Here is an 18,853-nt window from a genome sequence, read left to right as displayed (position 1 = left end):
GTGGCCATGTGGCCCATGCCCAATCAATACATTCCACCCTCTTGGCTGTAGTGACTGATTCAGAGATGGAGGACTCAAGATGGGCCAACTGTACTTTCTCCTAAAGCTGGGTCTTGAACACAGTGATATCTGAACTGAAAACTGCGAAGCTAATTTGCCCTGATAACAGTCATGGAAGAGATTATTCATTTGTTTCTCTCCCTAAATCCCCAGAGTTGCTCTGGTTCCTACCCTTCCTGAAACCTGCATCTTCAACTATTCCTCTGACATGAGCTACTCCATATTCTTCCAATAAATTCTTCCCCCTCCAATTATTATTATTATTTTTAGGAGGTACCAGGGATTGAACCCAGGACCTCATACATGGGAAGGACACACTCAACCACTTGAGCTACATCTGCTTCCCCCTGCAATTATTTTTTAACAGAGTTGGCTCTTGCAACCAAAGAATCCTGCTACAGTCTGTGATTTTTTCTCCTCCATGAAGTTCCCTTAATTTGCCCATTTTTTTCTGCATACACTAACCTATTTATTACCTTTTGCTAGAACTTTTTCAGTAACTTTCTAGCATGTAATCACTCAACATATTATAGAGTTGTTTTTCTTATAAGCAGATATTGACATTTCTCCCCCAAAGCCTTCAGAGGCACCCCTTTATAAAGAGAGCAAAATCCAAACTTCTTGTCCTACTATTCAGGGCCTTCCAGTCTGCTCTAGTTTACCTTTCTAGTTTTTCCTCATTACTTACTACCTTACCACTAAAACACCTGGTGTACCTGTTACTCAAGACTATTCACTGTTTCAAAACATGCCTTGTCTCTCATCTTGTTTGCTTGTACTGCCCTCTCCATCAGAAAGATCCTCTCCCCAAATTATGCCTGATGAGATCCTTCCAACCGGTATTGTTTATTCAAGTTCTCCCTTTTCCATAATATCTTCGATAGTAGGCAGAAAAATGCCCTCTTCCCCAAAAGAGGTCCACATCCTAATTCCTGGAACCTGTGAATATATTACCTTACATAACAAAGGAAATTAACTTTATAGATGGAATCAAGGTTGCTGGTCAGCTGACCTCAAAATAGGGAGAGTATCCAGTATCCTCGATTATCTAGGAGTCCAAATGCAATCACAAGGGTCTTTAAAGTGGAAGAGGGAAGTAGAAGAAGAGGTCAGATATGCAGTATGAGAAGAACTCAACCTGTTGCTGTTGGCTTTGAAGATGGAGGAAGTGGGCCAGGAAGGGTACCATGAGCCAAGGAATGTGGATAGCCTCTAGAAGCTGGAAAAGGCAAGGAAACAGATTCTCCTCTAGAGCCTCCAGAAGGAAAGGCAGCTCTACTGAAATATTGATTTTAGTTCAGTATTGGGATTTCTAAGCTACAAAACTTGTAAAATAATAAATTCGTGTTTTAAGCTATCAAATAAGTGGTAATTAGTTATAGCAGCTATAGAAAATTAATACACATTTCTAGAACATACTTCCTCTGCAGTTTCTTGTACAGAAAAAATAGTTGCCATAGGCATCCATATGGAGTGGTGAGGAACAACACATAATAGATACCAGAGATGTTTTTCTTATTTAGTGCTGAAGCCACCTGCTGCTTTCTTTCTTTAGATCTACCTTATTCATTCTCTCAACTTGCACACTGTCAATGTACCAACACAGGACTATAAATTTGAACAATGAAAATCTCTTGCCTTCAAGAAGGTTAAAGGGCATTAGGGAAGGAAGAAAAGCTAACAGAACATTAGAATGTAATATATGATACATACAATACCAAACAAACTCAGTTGGTATGACAGCACATAGAAATAGCAACTAAAAACTTTGGGGGATTCAGGAACTAAAATCTACAGAGAAACTGATGCCTATGTTGAGATTTGTAACACAAGAGTTAAAAACAGTGGGTTGGAGGGGAGAGAACCCCAGGCAAAAGATTTTGCAAAATCTTAACCAAAAAGTGTACTGCTTTACAGGAACAAAAAGTAGTCAGTGAGGCTGGATACAGACCAAGAGAAAGGGATGGGGAATGATAAAGCAATAGAGAGGTTTGCAGGGCCAGGTCATTCAGAACTTTACAAGGATTCTGGACTTTATCAAGAGCAAAAGGGACATGTTGAAGGGTTAAAACAAAAACTATAATCCATCTGTCTGGAAAACAGAAAGTGAACTGGAGGGAGGTAAAATCAGAGAAAAAGGAAATTACCCGAGGTACTTGAGACCTATATCAAAAGTAAAAACATTCAGGAAGAGGTCAGAGTAGGAAGTTCCAGGAATCAGTCCCTCCACCAAAACAACTACTGAACTGGCAGGAACTGTCTAAATAAACCATTTTGAAACTCCAGAGTCTAATGGAACACTGTGCAGCATCCAGAGAGGAGTGGAAGGAACAGAATGGTAATTTGCAATAAACCTGGTGAGTTTCACCCACCTTGCAGTGGCTATTTCCCCCAGCTTTGTGGCAGGCAGCAGTGAGGACTAGAGCTCAAGCTCCTGGCACAGCTTGCTGGTGCCAAGGTAAGTCATACAGACCAAGTCCTCTGATCTTAGATACCTAACTCTGATCTACTACTTGAGATCTCTGGGGACCAGCTCTGAGGGCAGCCATTGTCCCAAACCTCCTTTGGCAAAGGCAGCAGAGGAATCTTAGACGGTAACCTTCCTATATGTTATGCATGTTTGTTTTGAAAGTTCACAACTTTTACTATATACATATTGTTTATGTATGAATGATATACTTCAATCAAAAAAAATATATATATATATACTCCAAATGTAAGATAATTTGGTTAGTAGTAATATTTTGAGGATGCTCTTTCACCATTTGTTAAAAACGTTTCAAAACAATGCAAGGTATTGGTGGTGGGGCAAGGTATGAGGACCCTGTATCATGTTATGCATATTTGTTTTGTAAGTTCACAACTTTTACTATATACTTGTTGTTTATGTATTTTTATATATGAGTGATATATTTCAATTAAAAATATATATTTTTAAAAACTACAGAAAAGAGTTAAAGGACTGCATTAGCTAGGCAAGTGTTGAATCAAAAATATGCAGCTTTTTTTAAAAAGCCACAGAAGCAGCTCCTGTTGCACTTGTTGGCCCCTCCCCTACCCCTTCAAAAGCCAGGGTGGAGCCAGCTTGTGCTCCCATTGTGGCTCCCCGGGCTTGTTCCAGAGGGAGCAGGTGGCCTCTGTGTAAATACTAAGGTCCCTGTATGTCAATGCCAATCCAAAGCCATATTCAGAAGTCTAGAGATTGAGCCTAGCCTGGATCATGTCTCAGCTCCCCCTCCCAGAATTTGTCCTGAGGGCTGAGAAGCTGCTTGCAGACAGTGTGGACAGAATGAGAAGCAATTAAGTTGAAGTGGCCTGGGTCAAAGGACTACCTGCATTAAGTCACTCAAGAGAGCACCTGGGATGGGAAGGTCTAGCTCAAAGGGCTTAGAGGGGCCATTCCCTTGGACTCCTGTAAAGTGGAAATTCCTAAGGCCTGTAGCAAGTATCCACCCAGGAAAAGAAGCTGGCTCCAGACTCCAGCTCCATCTCAGATAAGACAGAGAACCTGGGTGGTACTGCAGGGCCAGTTACCGGACATTGTATGTCCTCCCATGGCCCACTGGGTGGACTGGGGGAGAGTGTAAACTGTAATGTGGACCATTGACCACGTGGTGCAGCAGTGCTCAGAGATGTATTCGCCAAGTACAATGAATGTCTCATGATGATGGAGGAGATTTGTGGTTATGGAAGGAGTGGGGTGAGGGGGGTGAGGGGTATATGGGGACCTCATTTTTTTTAATGTAACATTAAAAATAAATTAATTAAAAATAAATAAGTAAATAAAAAATAAAATATAACGCCAATGTAAAAAAAAAAAAAAAGACAGAGAAGATCCTGTACCACCCATTTTGCCTACCACTGATCTTTTAGATAGGAGGGACTAAGCTCTGAAGGAGACCACCAGCCAAAGTAGAACAAATTTGCAAAGACAGTGACTCTTTTTGCTTTGATTTGTTTGTTTTGATTAGCTCCTGGAATTCAAAAAGTATCACATCACTAGCTGGCTGTAAGCTTAAGGAACAGATACCTCAGGGACTGAATCCCAGAGTTAACACTTAAAAATATTAAATTATACTGTACAACAAAAGATTATAAGACAAAGAAAAAAAAACAAAACAGGAAATGATAGTCTGTCCAAAGGAACAAGGTAAAAATCCAGAAACCACTAACAAAGAGGATCAGACTTGAGATTTACCAGACTTTAAAAGAAAAAAAAAAAAATTCTCAGTATCCTCAAGGACATAAAGGAAAACACAGAGAAAGAACTAAAGGATATTAGAAAAATAATGAATGAACAACATGGGAATCTCTCCAGAGAAATATTGGAGTTGAAGGACACTTAAGTGAAATGAAAAATTCCCTAGAATTTCAACAGCAGATTGGGAGTGGCAGAAGAATCAGTGATCTCGAAGAAAAGATAACTGAAACAATTCAGGCTGAGAAGCAGAAATAAAAAGAATACAAAAGAATGAGTACAGCCTAAGAGACCTGTTGGGTACATCAAGTATATGAATATATGCATTTTGGGAGTCCCAGAAGGAGAAGAAAGAAAGAAAGAGACAGAAGGAATATTCAAAGAAATAATGGCAGAAAACCTGCCAAATTTAATGAAAGACATGAATATACACAAGAAGCCCAATGAACCCCAAACAGGACAAACAGACAACCATTCCCAGCACATAGTAATCAAACTGTTCAAGGCCAAAGACAAGGAGAAAGTTCTGAAAGTTGTAAGAGAAAAGCAACAAGCTTTGTAAAAGGGAATCCCAAGAAGATTAAATGCTGATTTCTTATCAGAAACCACAGAAAACAAGAAGGTGGTGGGACAAAAAAGTGCTGAAAGAAAACAACTGCCAGCCAAGAATATTATATCCAGGAAGACATTCTTTCAGAAATGAGGGACCGATTAAGACATTCCCAGATAAACAATAGTTGAGGGAGTTCATTACCACTAGACCTGCCCTAAAAGCAATGCCAAAGGGAATTCTTCAGAATGAAAGGAATGGACACTAGAGAGAAGATTAAAGCAGCATAAAGAAATAAAGACTTTCAGTAAAGGGAACCATAAGGGTAATTATAAATTGCCAGCACAATTCCATTGTACTGTTTGTTATTAATGCCACTTCTTGTTTCCTGCAGGTGCTAAAATGCAAATGCATAAAAATGCATAAAAAATAAAGATATACATGGTTTTAGATATAACAATGTACAAAGATATAATTTGTAACAATTACAACAAAAATAGGGAGTGATAAAGGAAGAGTGTACGTGTATGCTATTGAAGTTAAGTTGGTATCAAATCCAATATGATTGTTATAGATTTAGGATGTTAAACTTAAGACCCACGAAGGAAATATATGAAAAACATTCAGAAAGAAACAAGAAGGGACTCAAAATGGTACAATATAAAAAATCAAATAAGTATGAAAGTATTTATACATAAACAGAAGAACTGAGGGTCAAAAGAAGATATGACTTACAAAGACAAAATAGAAAATAATTGAAGAAAGTCCTGCACTATCAGTATTTAACTTAAGTGTAAATAGATTAAACTCTCCAATCAAAAGGCAGAGATTGGCAGAATGGATTAAAAAGCAAGACCAAACTATATGCTCTTTACAAGATACTCTAAATTCAAAGATATAAGTAGACTGAAAGTAAAAGGATGAAATATACTATATTATGCAAATAGCATCGAAAAGAGTGCTGAAGTAGATACACTAATATCATAAAATAGACTTAAAGTAAAACAACGATTGACGGACAAAGAGGTCACTAGATACTTATAAAGAGGTCAATTCAACAGCAAGACATACCAATCATATATATATATCAGCAGAGCCTCAAAATAAATGAAACAAATAATTGAGAGATTTGAAGGGAGAGATAGACAGTTCTACATTAATAGTAGATTTCAATACACCATTTTCAATAATGGGCAAAAATCTAACTTTGAAATAGAATAACTTTGAATATCAATAAGGAAATATAAGACTCGAATGACAGTCTAAACCAGCTAGAACTAATAGACATATATAGAACACTTCACCCAACAGCAGTAGAATACACATTCTTTTCTACTGCACATGGGTCATTTTGCAGGATAGATCATGTTAGGTCACAAAACAACTCTCAATAAGTTAAAATATATTAAAATCATATTATCTATCTTCTCTGACCACAGTGGAATGAAGCTAGAAATCAGTAACAGAGGAAGAAATGGAAAATTTTCCACATGGAAAATATGTGGAAATTAAATATGTACTCTTAACCAACTGGGCAAAGAAGAAATCACAAGGGAAATTAGGAAATATCTTGAGGTGAATTAAAATGAAAATGCAACATACCAAAATTTATGGGATGTAGCAAAAGCAATGCTAGGAGAGAAATTTATAGCTCTAAATGCTTACACTAAAAGGAACAAAGATCTCAAATCAGAGAGCTAATCTCAAAACTGGAGGGTCTAGAAAAAGAAGAAAAAAACTAATCCCAAAGCGATCATGAGGAAGGAAAAAACAAGATTAGAGGTAAATGAAATCAAATATAAAAAGCAATAAAGAGAACCAACACAACCAAAAGTTAGTTCTATGAAAAATCAATAAAATTGACAAATCTTTAGCAAGACAAAGAAAAACAGAGAGAGAACAGATATAACTAAAATCAGAAATGAAAAGGGGGTCATTACTACTGACCCCACAGAAATAAAAATGACTGTAAGAGGAAAACTATAAATAACTCTATGTCAATAAATCAGATAATCAATATGAAATGGGCAAATTCCTTTGGAATACACAACCTACCCACACCAACACAAGAAGAAATAGGAGATCTCAACAAACCAATAGCTAGTAAAGAAAATGAATCAGTAATCAAAAATTTCAAAAAAAAAAAAAAAAGGCCTAGGACCAAAAGGCTTCATAAGTGAATTTTTCCAAACATTCTAAGAATTAACACCTATCCTGCTCAAACTCTTCCAAAAAATTGAAGAGGAGGAACACATCCTAACTCCTTCTATGAGGCCAACATCATCCTCATACCAAAGCAAAATAAAAATACTACAAGAAGCAAAACCTGCAGACCAACATCCCTTATGAATATAGATCTAAAAATTCTCAACAAAGTGCTAGCAAACCAAATCCAACAGCACATCAAAACAAATACAGTATGATCAAGTGGTATTTTATCTCATGTATGCAATGGTGGTTCAATGTAAACAAAAAAAATCAATAAATGTAATATACCAAATTAACAGAACAAAGGTAAAAACTACATGATCACCCAATTAAGGCAGAAAAGGCATTTGACAAACTCCAGCAAGCCCCTCCTGATTTTAAAAAAAAAACACTTAGAAAACTAGGAAAAGGAAACTTCCTCAACATCATAAAGGATATATATGAAAAACCAACAGCTAATATCATACTCAATGGTAAAAAACCAAAAGCTTTCCCTTTAAGATCAGGAACAAGACAAGGATGCCCACTGTCACCACTGTTATTCAACATTGTACTGGAAGTTCTAGCTAGAGCAATCAGGCAAGAGAAAGAAATACAAGGCACCTAAATTGGAAAGGAAGAAGTGAAACTTTTCCTATTTGCAGGTGACATGATCCTATATTCAAACAATCCTGAAAAATCCACAACAAAGCTACTGGAACCAATAACCAAATTCAGCAATGTAGCAGGGTTCAAGATCAACACACAAAAATCAGTAGTGTTCCTACACACACTAGTAATGAACAAGCTAAAGAGGAAACCAAGAAAAAATTCCATTTGCAATAACAAGAAGAATCAAATACTTAGGAACATGTTTAACCAAGGATAAAAGACATGTATGTGGAAAACTATAAACATTACTAAAGGAAATCAAAGAAAACCCAAACAAATTAAAGGACATATTTTGGGTTCATGGATTGGAAGACTAAATATCATTAAGATGTAATCAAAGTGATGTACAGATTCAGTGCAATCCCAATTTTAATTTGGAATTTTATTCCAAAGAATTCTTGGTGGAAATGGAAAAGCCACTCATCAAATTTATATGGAAGGCTAAGGGACCCTGAATAGCCAAAGTTATCTTTTTTTTTTAATTAATCCCTCCCGCCCCCCCCCCCCCCACCCTGTCTGTTCTCTGTGTCCATCAGCTGCGTGCTCTTCTTTGTCCGCTTCTGTTGTCAGCAGCACGGGAATCTGTGCCTCTCTCTGTTGCGTCATCTTGCCGTGTCAGCTCTGGCTCTCCGTGCGCACCACGTCACTCCTGGGCAGGCTGAACCTTCTTTCGCGCTGGGCGGCTCTCCCTACGGGGCGCACCCCCTGTGCGTGGGGCTCCCCCACGCGGGGACACCCCTGCATGGCAGGGCACTCCCCACGCGCATCAGCACCGCACACGGGCCAGCTCCACACAAGTCAAGGAGGCCTGGGACTTGAACCACGGACCCACCATGTAGTAGACGGATGTCCTATCCACCAGGCCAAGTCCGCTTCCTGGCAAGGCTATCTTGACAAAGAAGAACAAAGTTGCAGGACTCACATTTCCAAACTAAAAAGTTATTATAAACCACAGTAATCAAAATAGCATGGTACTAGCTCAAGGACAGACATAAAAACCAATGGAATCGAAATGAGAGTTCAGAATAAACCTTCACATCTATGGCCAGTTGATTTTTGATAAGGGTGCTAAGTCAATTCATTTTGAAAAGAGTCTCTTGAACAATGGTGGTGAGAAAACTGGATATCCATAAGCAAAAGAATGAAGATAGAGCCTCCATCACACCATATACAAAAAATCAACTGAAAATGGATTAAAGACCTAAATATAAGAACCTAAACTATAAAACTCTTATAAGAAAATTTAGAGGATTGTCAGAACCTTGTGTTAGGCAGTGGCTTCTTACACCAAAACTTTGAGAAACAAAAGAAAAAATAAATAGAATTTGTCAAAATTAAAAACTTTTGTGCCTCAAAGGATATCATCATGGCAATAAGAATGCAACCTACAGAATAGGAGAAAATATTTGAAAACCATGCATCTAGTAAGAGTTTAAAATTCAGAATATATAAAGAAATCCTACAACTCAACCACAAACAACCCAAATAAAAAATTGTCAAAAGAATTAAATAGAAATTTCTCCAAAGAAGATAAACAAATATCCTAAAAGCATGTGAAAAGCAGCTCAACATCATTAGATATTAGCAAATTGGAAATCAAACCCACAATGAGATACCATTTCATATCAACTAGAATGGCTACTATTAAAAAAATGGCAAATTACAAGTGCTGGGGAGGATATGGAGAAATGGGAACACTCATTGGTAGGAATGTAAAATGGTGCTTTGACATGCTCTGGAAGATAGTTTGGACATTCCTCATAAAGCTTAGAATAGAATTACCATATGACCCAGCAATCTCACTTCTAGGAATATACCCAAAAGAAGTAAGGGCAGGAATTCAAACAGATATTTGCACAACAATGTTCATAATGGCATTATTCACCATTGCCAAAGGATGGAAGCAACCCAAGTATTCATCAACCAATGAATGGTTAAAGAAAATGTGTTATATACATACAATGGAATATTATTCAGCCCTAAGGAAGAATGCAGTTCTGATACATGCAAAGACATGGATTAACCTTGAAGACATTATGCTGAATGAAGTAAGTCAAACCTAAACGACAAATACTGTATGATCTCACGGATATAAAATAATCAAATTAAGCAAATTTATAGAGTCAGAAATTAGAATATAGATTACCAATGGCTGGAGTAGGGGTAGGGAATAGGGAGTAAAGGCTTAAAATGCACAATGTTTCTATTTGGGTTGATGAAAAAATTTTAGTAATGGATGATGGTAAGGGTAGCACAACATTGTGAATGTAGTTAACAGCAATGAATTAAATATTTTGAATGTGGTCAAAAAGGGAAATGTTAGGTTGTATATAAATTACTAGAATAGAAACAAATAAACAAAAAAAAGAAACAGGATTGTATAATAGAAACAGTGAAACCTAATGTAAACAATGGACTACAGTTAATAGTACAATTATTAAAATACTCTGATGAATTTTAACAAGCGTATCACACTAAAGCAAGGTGTTATTAATATGGTATGTAAGGACTATTTTATGCATGATTTTTCTGTAAACCTATAACTTCTCTACTTGAAAAAAAAGTTTATAAAGGAAACACCTCAGAGGTCAAAATGGCTCAGTGAGAGGTTTTAGGCCCCCAACCTCCCACAGAAGGCTTGAACAACCAGCAAGAACTGGAAGAAACACTGACTCAAGAATGAGGCTACTTAAAAGGAGTAGGATCTGGTGATGGTAATACAGTACTGTGACCACCATTAACAGCACTGAAATATATATATATGCACACACACACACACACATATATGAATGTGATTTAAAGGAAAATGTTAGATTGTATATATGGTAACAGAAGAAAAAATTTTTTAAAAATCCATGGAACTACTCTACACACTAAGTTGGACTATAGTTAATAGTACAATTATAAAAATGTGCTATCAATTGTAACAAATGTTCCAGACCAATACAAGGTGTTAAGAACAGGGTAGGAATACCCAGAAGAACTGAGAGCAGTGACACAACACAGACATCTGCACACCAATGTTCATACCAGCATCATTCACATTTTTTTTTTAAGATTTTATTTATTTATTTCTCTCCCCTTTCCCCACCACCCCCCCGCTCTGGTTGTCTGTTCTCTGTGTCTATTTGCTGCGTCTTCTTCTTTGTCTGCTTCTGTTGTTGTCAGCGGCATGGGATCTGTGTTTCTTTTTGTTGTGTCAGCTCTGGTATGCAGCGCCATCCTTGGGCAGGCTGAACTTTCTTTAGCGCTGGGCGGCTCTCCTTACAGGGCACACTCCTTGCACATGGGGCTCCCCTGCACAAGGACACCCCTGCGTGGCACAGCACTCCTTGTACGCATCAGCACTGTGCATGGGCCAGCTCCACATGGGTCAAGGAGGCCCAGGGTTTAAACCACAGACCTCCCATGTGGTAGACGGACGCCCTAACCACTGGGCCAAGTCTGCTTCCCCATTATTCACAATTGCCAAAGGATGGAAACAACCCAGATGTCCATCAATTGAAGACTGGATAAACAAACTGTGGTGTATACATACAATGGAATATTATGCAGAAGAAATGAAATCATGAAGCATATGACAACATAGATGAACCTGGAGGACAGTATGTTGAATGAAGCAAGCCATGTGCATGACTGCACTATTATGAACCTAGTATATTGTGTAAACTCATGGAGTTAATAACTAGAATACAGGTCACCAGAAAACAGAATGAGGTTAGAGAATGGAAAGTTAAGGGTTAATTTGTACAGAACTGGTAAAAAGGTTGTTCATAAATCTTTGGAAATAAATAGAAATGATGAAAGCACATTATAGTGTTTTTAACTAGCAGTGCTAATATACAGGTATGGCAGTGGTTGAAAGGGTAAGTCTAAGGTCATGTATATTACTAGAAGAAAAGTTAAAAAAGGTAACATGGACTGAATAGCATAGCAAAACCTCATGTGAAATATGAGTATGTGTAATACTGCATATATAAGACTGTTTTTCTTTGAAACTGAACAAATGTGCAATAATGCTACACGATGTTAATCAGGCAAAAACACAACCAAAGCAAAATATGGATAGTAGTATATAGCAATATATTAATAATCTTCCATTAAGGATAAGAAAGGAAATACACTAAGTGAAGGAAACTAGACAAATGTAGTGCATACTGATTGACTCAATCTATATGAAATATAAATACAAATAAATTAGAAAGACAGGAATAGAATAGCAGTTATGTATGGCAAGGGAAGCATAGATTAAGAAGTGATTATTAAAGGGCAGAGCTTTTCTTTTTTGCTTATTATTATTATTATTACTGGAATAATGAAAATGCTCTAATGACTGAAATGATGAATACACAACTATGTGATTATATCAAATACTGACTGTACACATTAGATGGACTATGGTTTATTAATATGTATCAAAAAATTGATTTTTAAAAAGTGCTTAGAGGAATAAAAATTTTAAAAATAGGTTGGTATATGAGAATCCTGTGTTTTATTAATTATTTTTTTATAAACCCACAAATTTTCTAATAAAGAAAAAGATGGAGAGGCAAAAAAACAAACAAAACAAACAACAACAAAAAAACCATGGTGCCAGGATCTCATGGCACCATGTCTGACCCTTTCCTCCACCTCTCACCAGCTTGGTACAGAGCCAGCCCATGCTCCCAGTACAGATCCCTGGTCCTGGTTCCAAGGGGAGCAGAGTAATCCTCATACACATACTAGAAGTACATATGTCTAGCCTAATCTTTCTGGTGTGACCTGAATGACTCGCCATCCGGAACTTGTGCTGTGTACAGAATGTGGTTCACTGAGCCATCCTACAGTCCTACAGAGAGCAGTCAAATCATGCTGTCTTGGGAAAGGAACTGCTGGTTGTTGAATATACAGTGCAGTGCCCAGGACTGTGAGAAACCTGCTTCTTAGGGGAGAGGGCACATTTGGAACCATGTAAACGGGGGAATTCTTGGGGCTACACACACATGGTCAAGGCAAGAGGCTTAAGCAGAAAGGATCAGGGATGTCCTTATGCTTGGCTTGGAACTGTTTTCTAAACTCATTGTATGGATAAGCTCTGAAGGACAGCATTCACAGGTCAATCGACAAAGAATATTTTCTTTTTTCTTCCCAAGCAAAGTTCTGTCAAAACATTTCGCTGGATCAAGCTTAAGGAACAGATGCCCCAATCTAAATTCCAGCAATTACACACTGAAATATCAAAATGACCAGGCTTCAAAAAAAGGTTACAAGACATACAAAGAAACAGAAAGAGATGGCCCAGGTGCTGGGGAAGTCATGGGATATTTAATGACTATCTCCCAGCCCTTGCCTACCCCCCTTTTTCCCCTCTTGCTTGTCTGCAGGTATATATATTTCTATTTTTCCTTGTCTGCATGCAAGTAGTTGGTATGTTTCTATTTCACAAGACTGCAGGCAGCCTGGGGGAGACATTAAATCTTAACCAGCTCCACCTGCTTACCAAGGCACAAGCATTGCTTGATAATGCTTTTTGGTCATTGGTGGGACTCCCTTCCCCCAGATTACATTAAAACCCAACCACTTGGGCTGCACAAGTGTGCCTAATCTCTGACATGAGGCGGGCATGCAGAGTTGCCAATCCTGACCCTAACAGTTGACTTCTCCAGGGAATCAGCCATGATGGGATTTCTTCCCTTGCTCTTTTGGATCCTTTCTGCTATACAAGTAGCAAGGCAGTCATTTGCTGAAAGTCTCTGTTGTGCCTGTGTTCCCATGATGCACCATATAGCAACTCATTCCATACCAGCATAGGAAAATATTAGAGCATCAAAAACCATCAATGAGGATGACCATATCTGGGATATGCCAAAGACTATTAAAAAAAAAATCTCCAAAATATGCCCAAAGAGCTAAAGAGAAACATGGACACAAAATGCAAGCAAATCAGGAAAACAATAGATGAACACAAAGAGTGCGGCAGTTTGAAGCTGGGTGGACCCCAGAAAATCCTATTCTTAAAACTAATCCATTCCTGTGCACGTAAACCTATTATAGGTGGGACCCTTTGAATAAAGTACTGCAGCTAAGGGTCTTTGATTAGATTGCATGACCCAGGGTGGTCCACAGCTGCAGCTCAGTGAGAAGGCATCTCTGATGGTACCTTGATTTGGACACTTTCACAACCTCAGAATTGTAAGCTTTTAATCTAATAAATTCCTATTATAAAAGCCAACCCATTTCTGGTATATTACTCCTGCAGCTTTTAGCATACTAAAACAATATATCTATCTATATATATATATATACTGTAGGAGTCCCAGAAGGAGAAGCAAAAGAGGAAGGGACAGAAATAACATTCAAGTACATCATGGCTTCCTGAAAACTTCCCAAATTTGACAAAAGACATGAATATATACATTTAAATTAAGACATTCAGCTAACCCCAAACAGGATGAACCTAAATAGACCCATTTTCAAATGCCAAAGATAAAGAGAGAATTGTGAAAGCTGTAAGAGAGAAGCAACATGTTATACACAAGGGAGCCTCAATAAGAGTGTTGATTTCTCATCAGAAACCATGGAGTCAAGAAGGCAATGGGAAAACATATTAATGGTGCTGAAAGCAAAATACTGCCAATCAAGAATTTTTTATCTAGCCAAACTGTCTTTCAAAAATGAGGGAAAATTAAGACATTTCCAAATAAACAAAACCTGAGGGAGTTCATCACCACTATACCAGCCCTAAAGAGCTGCTGAAGAGAGTTCTGCGGGCTGAAAGGAAAGGACAGTAGATAACAGAATTAAACTGCATAAAGAAATTAAGATCTCCAGGACAGATAATGGTGTGGGTAAATATAAAGCCAGTACAAGTGTATTTTTTTTAAAGATTTGTTTCTCCTTCCCTGTTCCCCCGCCCCCCATTGTTTGTTCTTTGTGTCCATTCGCTGTGTGTTCTTCTTTGTCTGCTTGCATTCTTGTCAGCAGCACCGGGAATCTGTGTCTCTTTTTTTTGTTGCGTCATCTTGCTGAATCAGCTCTCCGTGTTCGTGGCACCACTCCCGGGCAGGCTGTACTTTTTTCACACAGGGCGGTTCTCCTTGAGGGGCGCACTCCTTGCGCGTGGGACTCCCCGATGCAGGGGACACCCCGCCATGGCAAGGCACTCCGTGCACATCAGCAATGCACATGGGCCAGCTTACTACATGGGTCAGAAGGCCCTGGGTTTGAACCCTGGACCTCCTATGTGGTAGGCAGATGCTCTGTCAGTTGAGCCAAATCTGCTTCCCCAAGTGTATTTTTTTTTGTAACTTCACTTTTTGCTTCCTACAGGATCCAAAAGTCCAATGCATAAAACCAGTAAGGAAAAAAAAGGCATATACTCACTCATTCTTTCATCCTTTTGCCTAATACTTTTTTAGAGCCTGTGCTAGGCTCTAGCAATAAGAAGGATAATCCCTGACTATGAGGGCTAAGTTCATGTGTTAACCTGGCTAGGTAATGGTGTCCAGTTGTTTGGTTAAGCTAGCACTGGTCTGATTGTTACTGTGAGGGTATTTTGAGGACTTACATCATCAGTAAGTTGACTGCATCTACAGCTGATTATATCTACAATCCCCTGAGGAGATTGCCTTCAACAATGAAAGAAATCTTATCCAATCACAGTTGAAGGCTTAAAAGGAGTAGGGATGATTTCAGTAGTTAGGAGGGAGAATGTCCATCTGACTTCAGCCAGCCAACTTTTCCTGAGGAATTCATCAAAAATCTTCACTGGACTTCCTAACTTGTGGCCTGCCTTACAGAATCTGGACTTGCCCATGCCCACAGTCATGCGAGTCAGTGCCTATAAAAACTCATAAAATTTATATAATATGTATATAATGTGCGTGTTTATCTCCTGTCAGTTCTGTTTCCCTAGAGAACCCTAATGCACTGACTAATGGAATTTATAGTCTTCTGCAGGGAGACAGACATTAATTAGGTGGAAACAACAGGGCAAGGTGTTGATGAGATATGGGGAATGAAAGAAAAAATGAACCAAGGATAATTTCTAACTTCTGTTTTGGGTAACTAAGAGGTTGGTTGAGCCATCTGCTGAGATGGGGAACACTAATGGTGAGGTAGGTTGAGCTAGGAGTAGATGATGATTTCCATTTTGGACATTCATTCATTCAAGAAACATTTATTCTTTGATAAAGATAAGTGTAGGTATTATGAGACATTTCATTATGCCCTTGAATATACAGATCAGGGACTAAGGAGAGGGATCGCAACAGAGAATGACCATGATTTACTCTTCCACCAGGAAAACAGTATATGTACAAAGGCTTGTCTCAAAAGTGAATATCTATTCTTATTCAACAACAACCATTTTGTTAATACCTACTATATGAACTGTGAATAAAATAGACTAAATCTGTCCTCAAAGAGTTTACTTTCAAGCAATTCATGACAGAAATATACAGTCTCACATGTATACTCAACATCCTCCCAGGGCTGTTTGCTGCCACTTAAGGTTGTACCCTCAACATTCCTCTCAGGCCATGCTACCCTTCCAGGAGGTGAATCATCACAACTGGACATGCAGCTCCAGGGAGGAAATTTTGCTAATCACAAAAATGAGGACCCCCTGATTTTGATTTCTAGATCCTTTCCTTAGTCTCTGAGTCCTTGGGCTGGATATTGTGCTTAATATCAGACATATGTGGTTCGATACAGGTCTTCCAGAAGACTTATTATTTAACAATAATTATTTAAACAATGTGTATAGCCATCACTCCCAGGTGAAAACTATCTTAAGTCTAAAAAGTTTTATTAGATAATATTAAAAAGCTTTCCCATATTTTCATTTTTCCATAAGCATTAAGATAAAGTTTCAGAAACTGTATATTTCTGGAATTTTAAGCAAATATTTTGTCATTATGGAATAAATATTATATAGAAGGATTCAGAAGGCTATAATTAAATGTGTCTTCATTATCTAAGATCTTCTCCTTGACTTCCCAGAAGCCTAGAGGTATTATAACATTTTTATCTGACAGAAAAACCACTGGGTATTTAAGGTTCTTCTAATAATCATCGAAGCACAGACTTACAGAAGAACAAATGCTACAGAAAATAAGGATAAAGGATATAAGACAAAAGTATAAAAAGGAGAAAAATGTAGAAACAGGGAACTACGTAGCTCTTGCAGTTTTGAGGGCAGAAGTGCCATAGGGCCCAGCTATTAGGATAAAAGATTAAGGAATATTGCGTGAAAAGTTATCTTTATGAATTGGAAACGAGATTCGGGAAAGTGAGCCCGAAGGAAGTGGAAGGAAAGTTTCTCCCAGTTTCTGAGAGGTACTGTGGAAACTGTTTTATATAATCTATGTTGCAGCTGGAATCAATACATTATCAAGGAGTCACATCTCAGCATCTAATACGGAATAAATGTTTTGGGCTGGGAGCGGTGGCCCCAGAAACAATGAGATAGTACAGCCTGAGCTGCAGCATGGGGTCAACTCCTCTGTCTATACACTGGGAAATAATACTGGCACAAAGAGGACAGGTGGTTCCAGTATTGCATCCATGGCTTGGGAAGTGGACAGATGGTATGCATAGGTTGGGTGATGGAGTCATTTTACCTAAGCTAAGGGAGTCTGCATCATAAGGAGTAACAGGGAGAAAATATCTTCATGTGGTTGCCTACTCCCAAGGTTCTGAGGTTGGGTCTTCTAGGTGAAAGATCCTACCCACAGATAACCATTTATGGTTTTTACTACCCTTAGGTGGTTGCCTGGTGCTTCCAAAGGACCATGGTCAGGGTAGTGATATATTTTGAGGATGAGGGTGTGCAAAGGCCTGGGTAGTCCCACCCATATTGTGAGTGGCAATTACAGAGTAAGGGCAGGAAAGGCTAGAAAAGAATATTTGCACATATTGATTCAAGCACACTCATACAATACTCATACATTAGATAATGTATATAAAACATTTAACTCATATCAACTATTTTATACACACATATATATACATACTCATAGCTCAGGTAGGCAAGGTTCATTATTCTAAAAGTCATTTTATTAATACTGTAGTCTCTGCTGGGAAAAGACAGCAGTAAAGATGAGACAGGCCAGGAGGCTGCGACCTGAGGTTGTACACTCCTCTCCCATCCAGTCCAAAGATGGGCAAAGCTAGGGCCAATGAGTACCACCAGGGCTGGCAAACAAAAAAGGCCAAGGTGGAGCAGTAATTTCCTAGGGCAAGGACTCTGTAGTGCACCCAAGAAGCTGCAGATGAGAATTTACTATACGTCCTCCTGGATGGGATTGTGCCACTCATCCCCACATCCTTCCTTCATTCTTGTCAGAAGCCTAGCTGAAAAAGAATTTCACTTTGTTACTCAATTTCATATTCTGATTTGGCCTCTGTGGGTTCCCTAAGCCCAGGTTTTCTTCATGGTTGCTGATTTCCACCAACCTCCTAAAGCTCCCTTTTCAGATCCATGACCAGCATGAAGAGTGTTTCTTCTCCATGGAGCACTCTAAAGAGCTAGTTTGGTTCCTAATACCCACTTTACAGCCTTAATTCGGTGCTAATAGATCAAAATAAATGACTGATCTGATTACAACTGCACTCTTCTTTCATTTTGTTTCAAATAGAAAGCACAATATTAAATAATATCAGTTTTACTTAAATGATACCTTTTTAATACAACTAGGGAATTGTTTTCTGTTAAAACCTGGTTCTATTACCCTGAAGGATTTACTTAGAAATGTATTCACTCCCACAATAATTTGCACAATACCAATTATATGCTTTTCTTCTTGAGAAAAACTGAAGTTACTTGATAGTATGAATATGGAAATGTTATTAATAAATGAGAAATAATATATAAATAAGAAATAAGTTGACAATTATATAAAATGCAAGTAAATAGCCTATAAATCAAAGAAGGGAAAATTTTTCAGCTGATTCTCTATATAGGAAATAGTCTGAGTTCTAGATGAAAACCTACCTTTCACCATTAGGTCCCACTCTGCTGATTAATTTTTCCATGGCTTCCTCTGTCTCCTTCAGTTTTTCTTGTAGTTGAGTAAGCTCGAAATTGGCTGAAAAAACAAGCATCAATCTAAGAACCATCACAGCAACTCCCTATGCCCTTTTCTGAAACACAGCTTACTTGATACTCTACAATAATCCAGACTGGTCTGAGACTCAAAGAA

General features: G+C 38.2%; 1 protein-coding gene across 5 annotated transcripts in view; it reads right to left on the bottom strand.

The window, feature by feature from the left end:
- The window catches only part of RIC3 (RIC3 acetylcholine receptor chaperone), an 84,824-nt gene that overhangs the window by 51,137 nt on the left and 14,834 nt on the right, over positions 1 to 18,853 (bottom strand). For 4 of the 5 annotated variants that reach the window (XM_004470272.5, XM_004470271.5, XM_012529723.4 and 1 more), the window contains one exon: positions 18,646 to 18,739. In XM_004470272.5, the coding sequence (XP_004470329.2) occupies positions 18,646 to 18,739 (94 nt within the window). Of the gene's footprint in view, positions 1 to 17,686; positions 18,002 to 18,645; positions 18,740 to 18,853 lie in introns of those variants that run through there. The other variant, XM_023592226.3, reaches the window with a different exon arrangement.

This window comes from Dasypus novemcinctus, chromosome 10, assembly GCF_030445035.2.
Source record: "Dasypus novemcinctus isolate mDasNov1 chromosome 10, mDasNov1.1.hap2, whole genome shotgun sequence".
NCBI classification, from domain to species: Eukaryota; Metazoa; Chordata; class Mammalia; order Cingulata; family Dasypodidae; genus Dasypus; species Dasypus novemcinctus.
The sequence above is the reverse complement of the archived record's forward strand: the minus strand, read 5'-3'. Positions and strand labels throughout refer to the sequence as shown.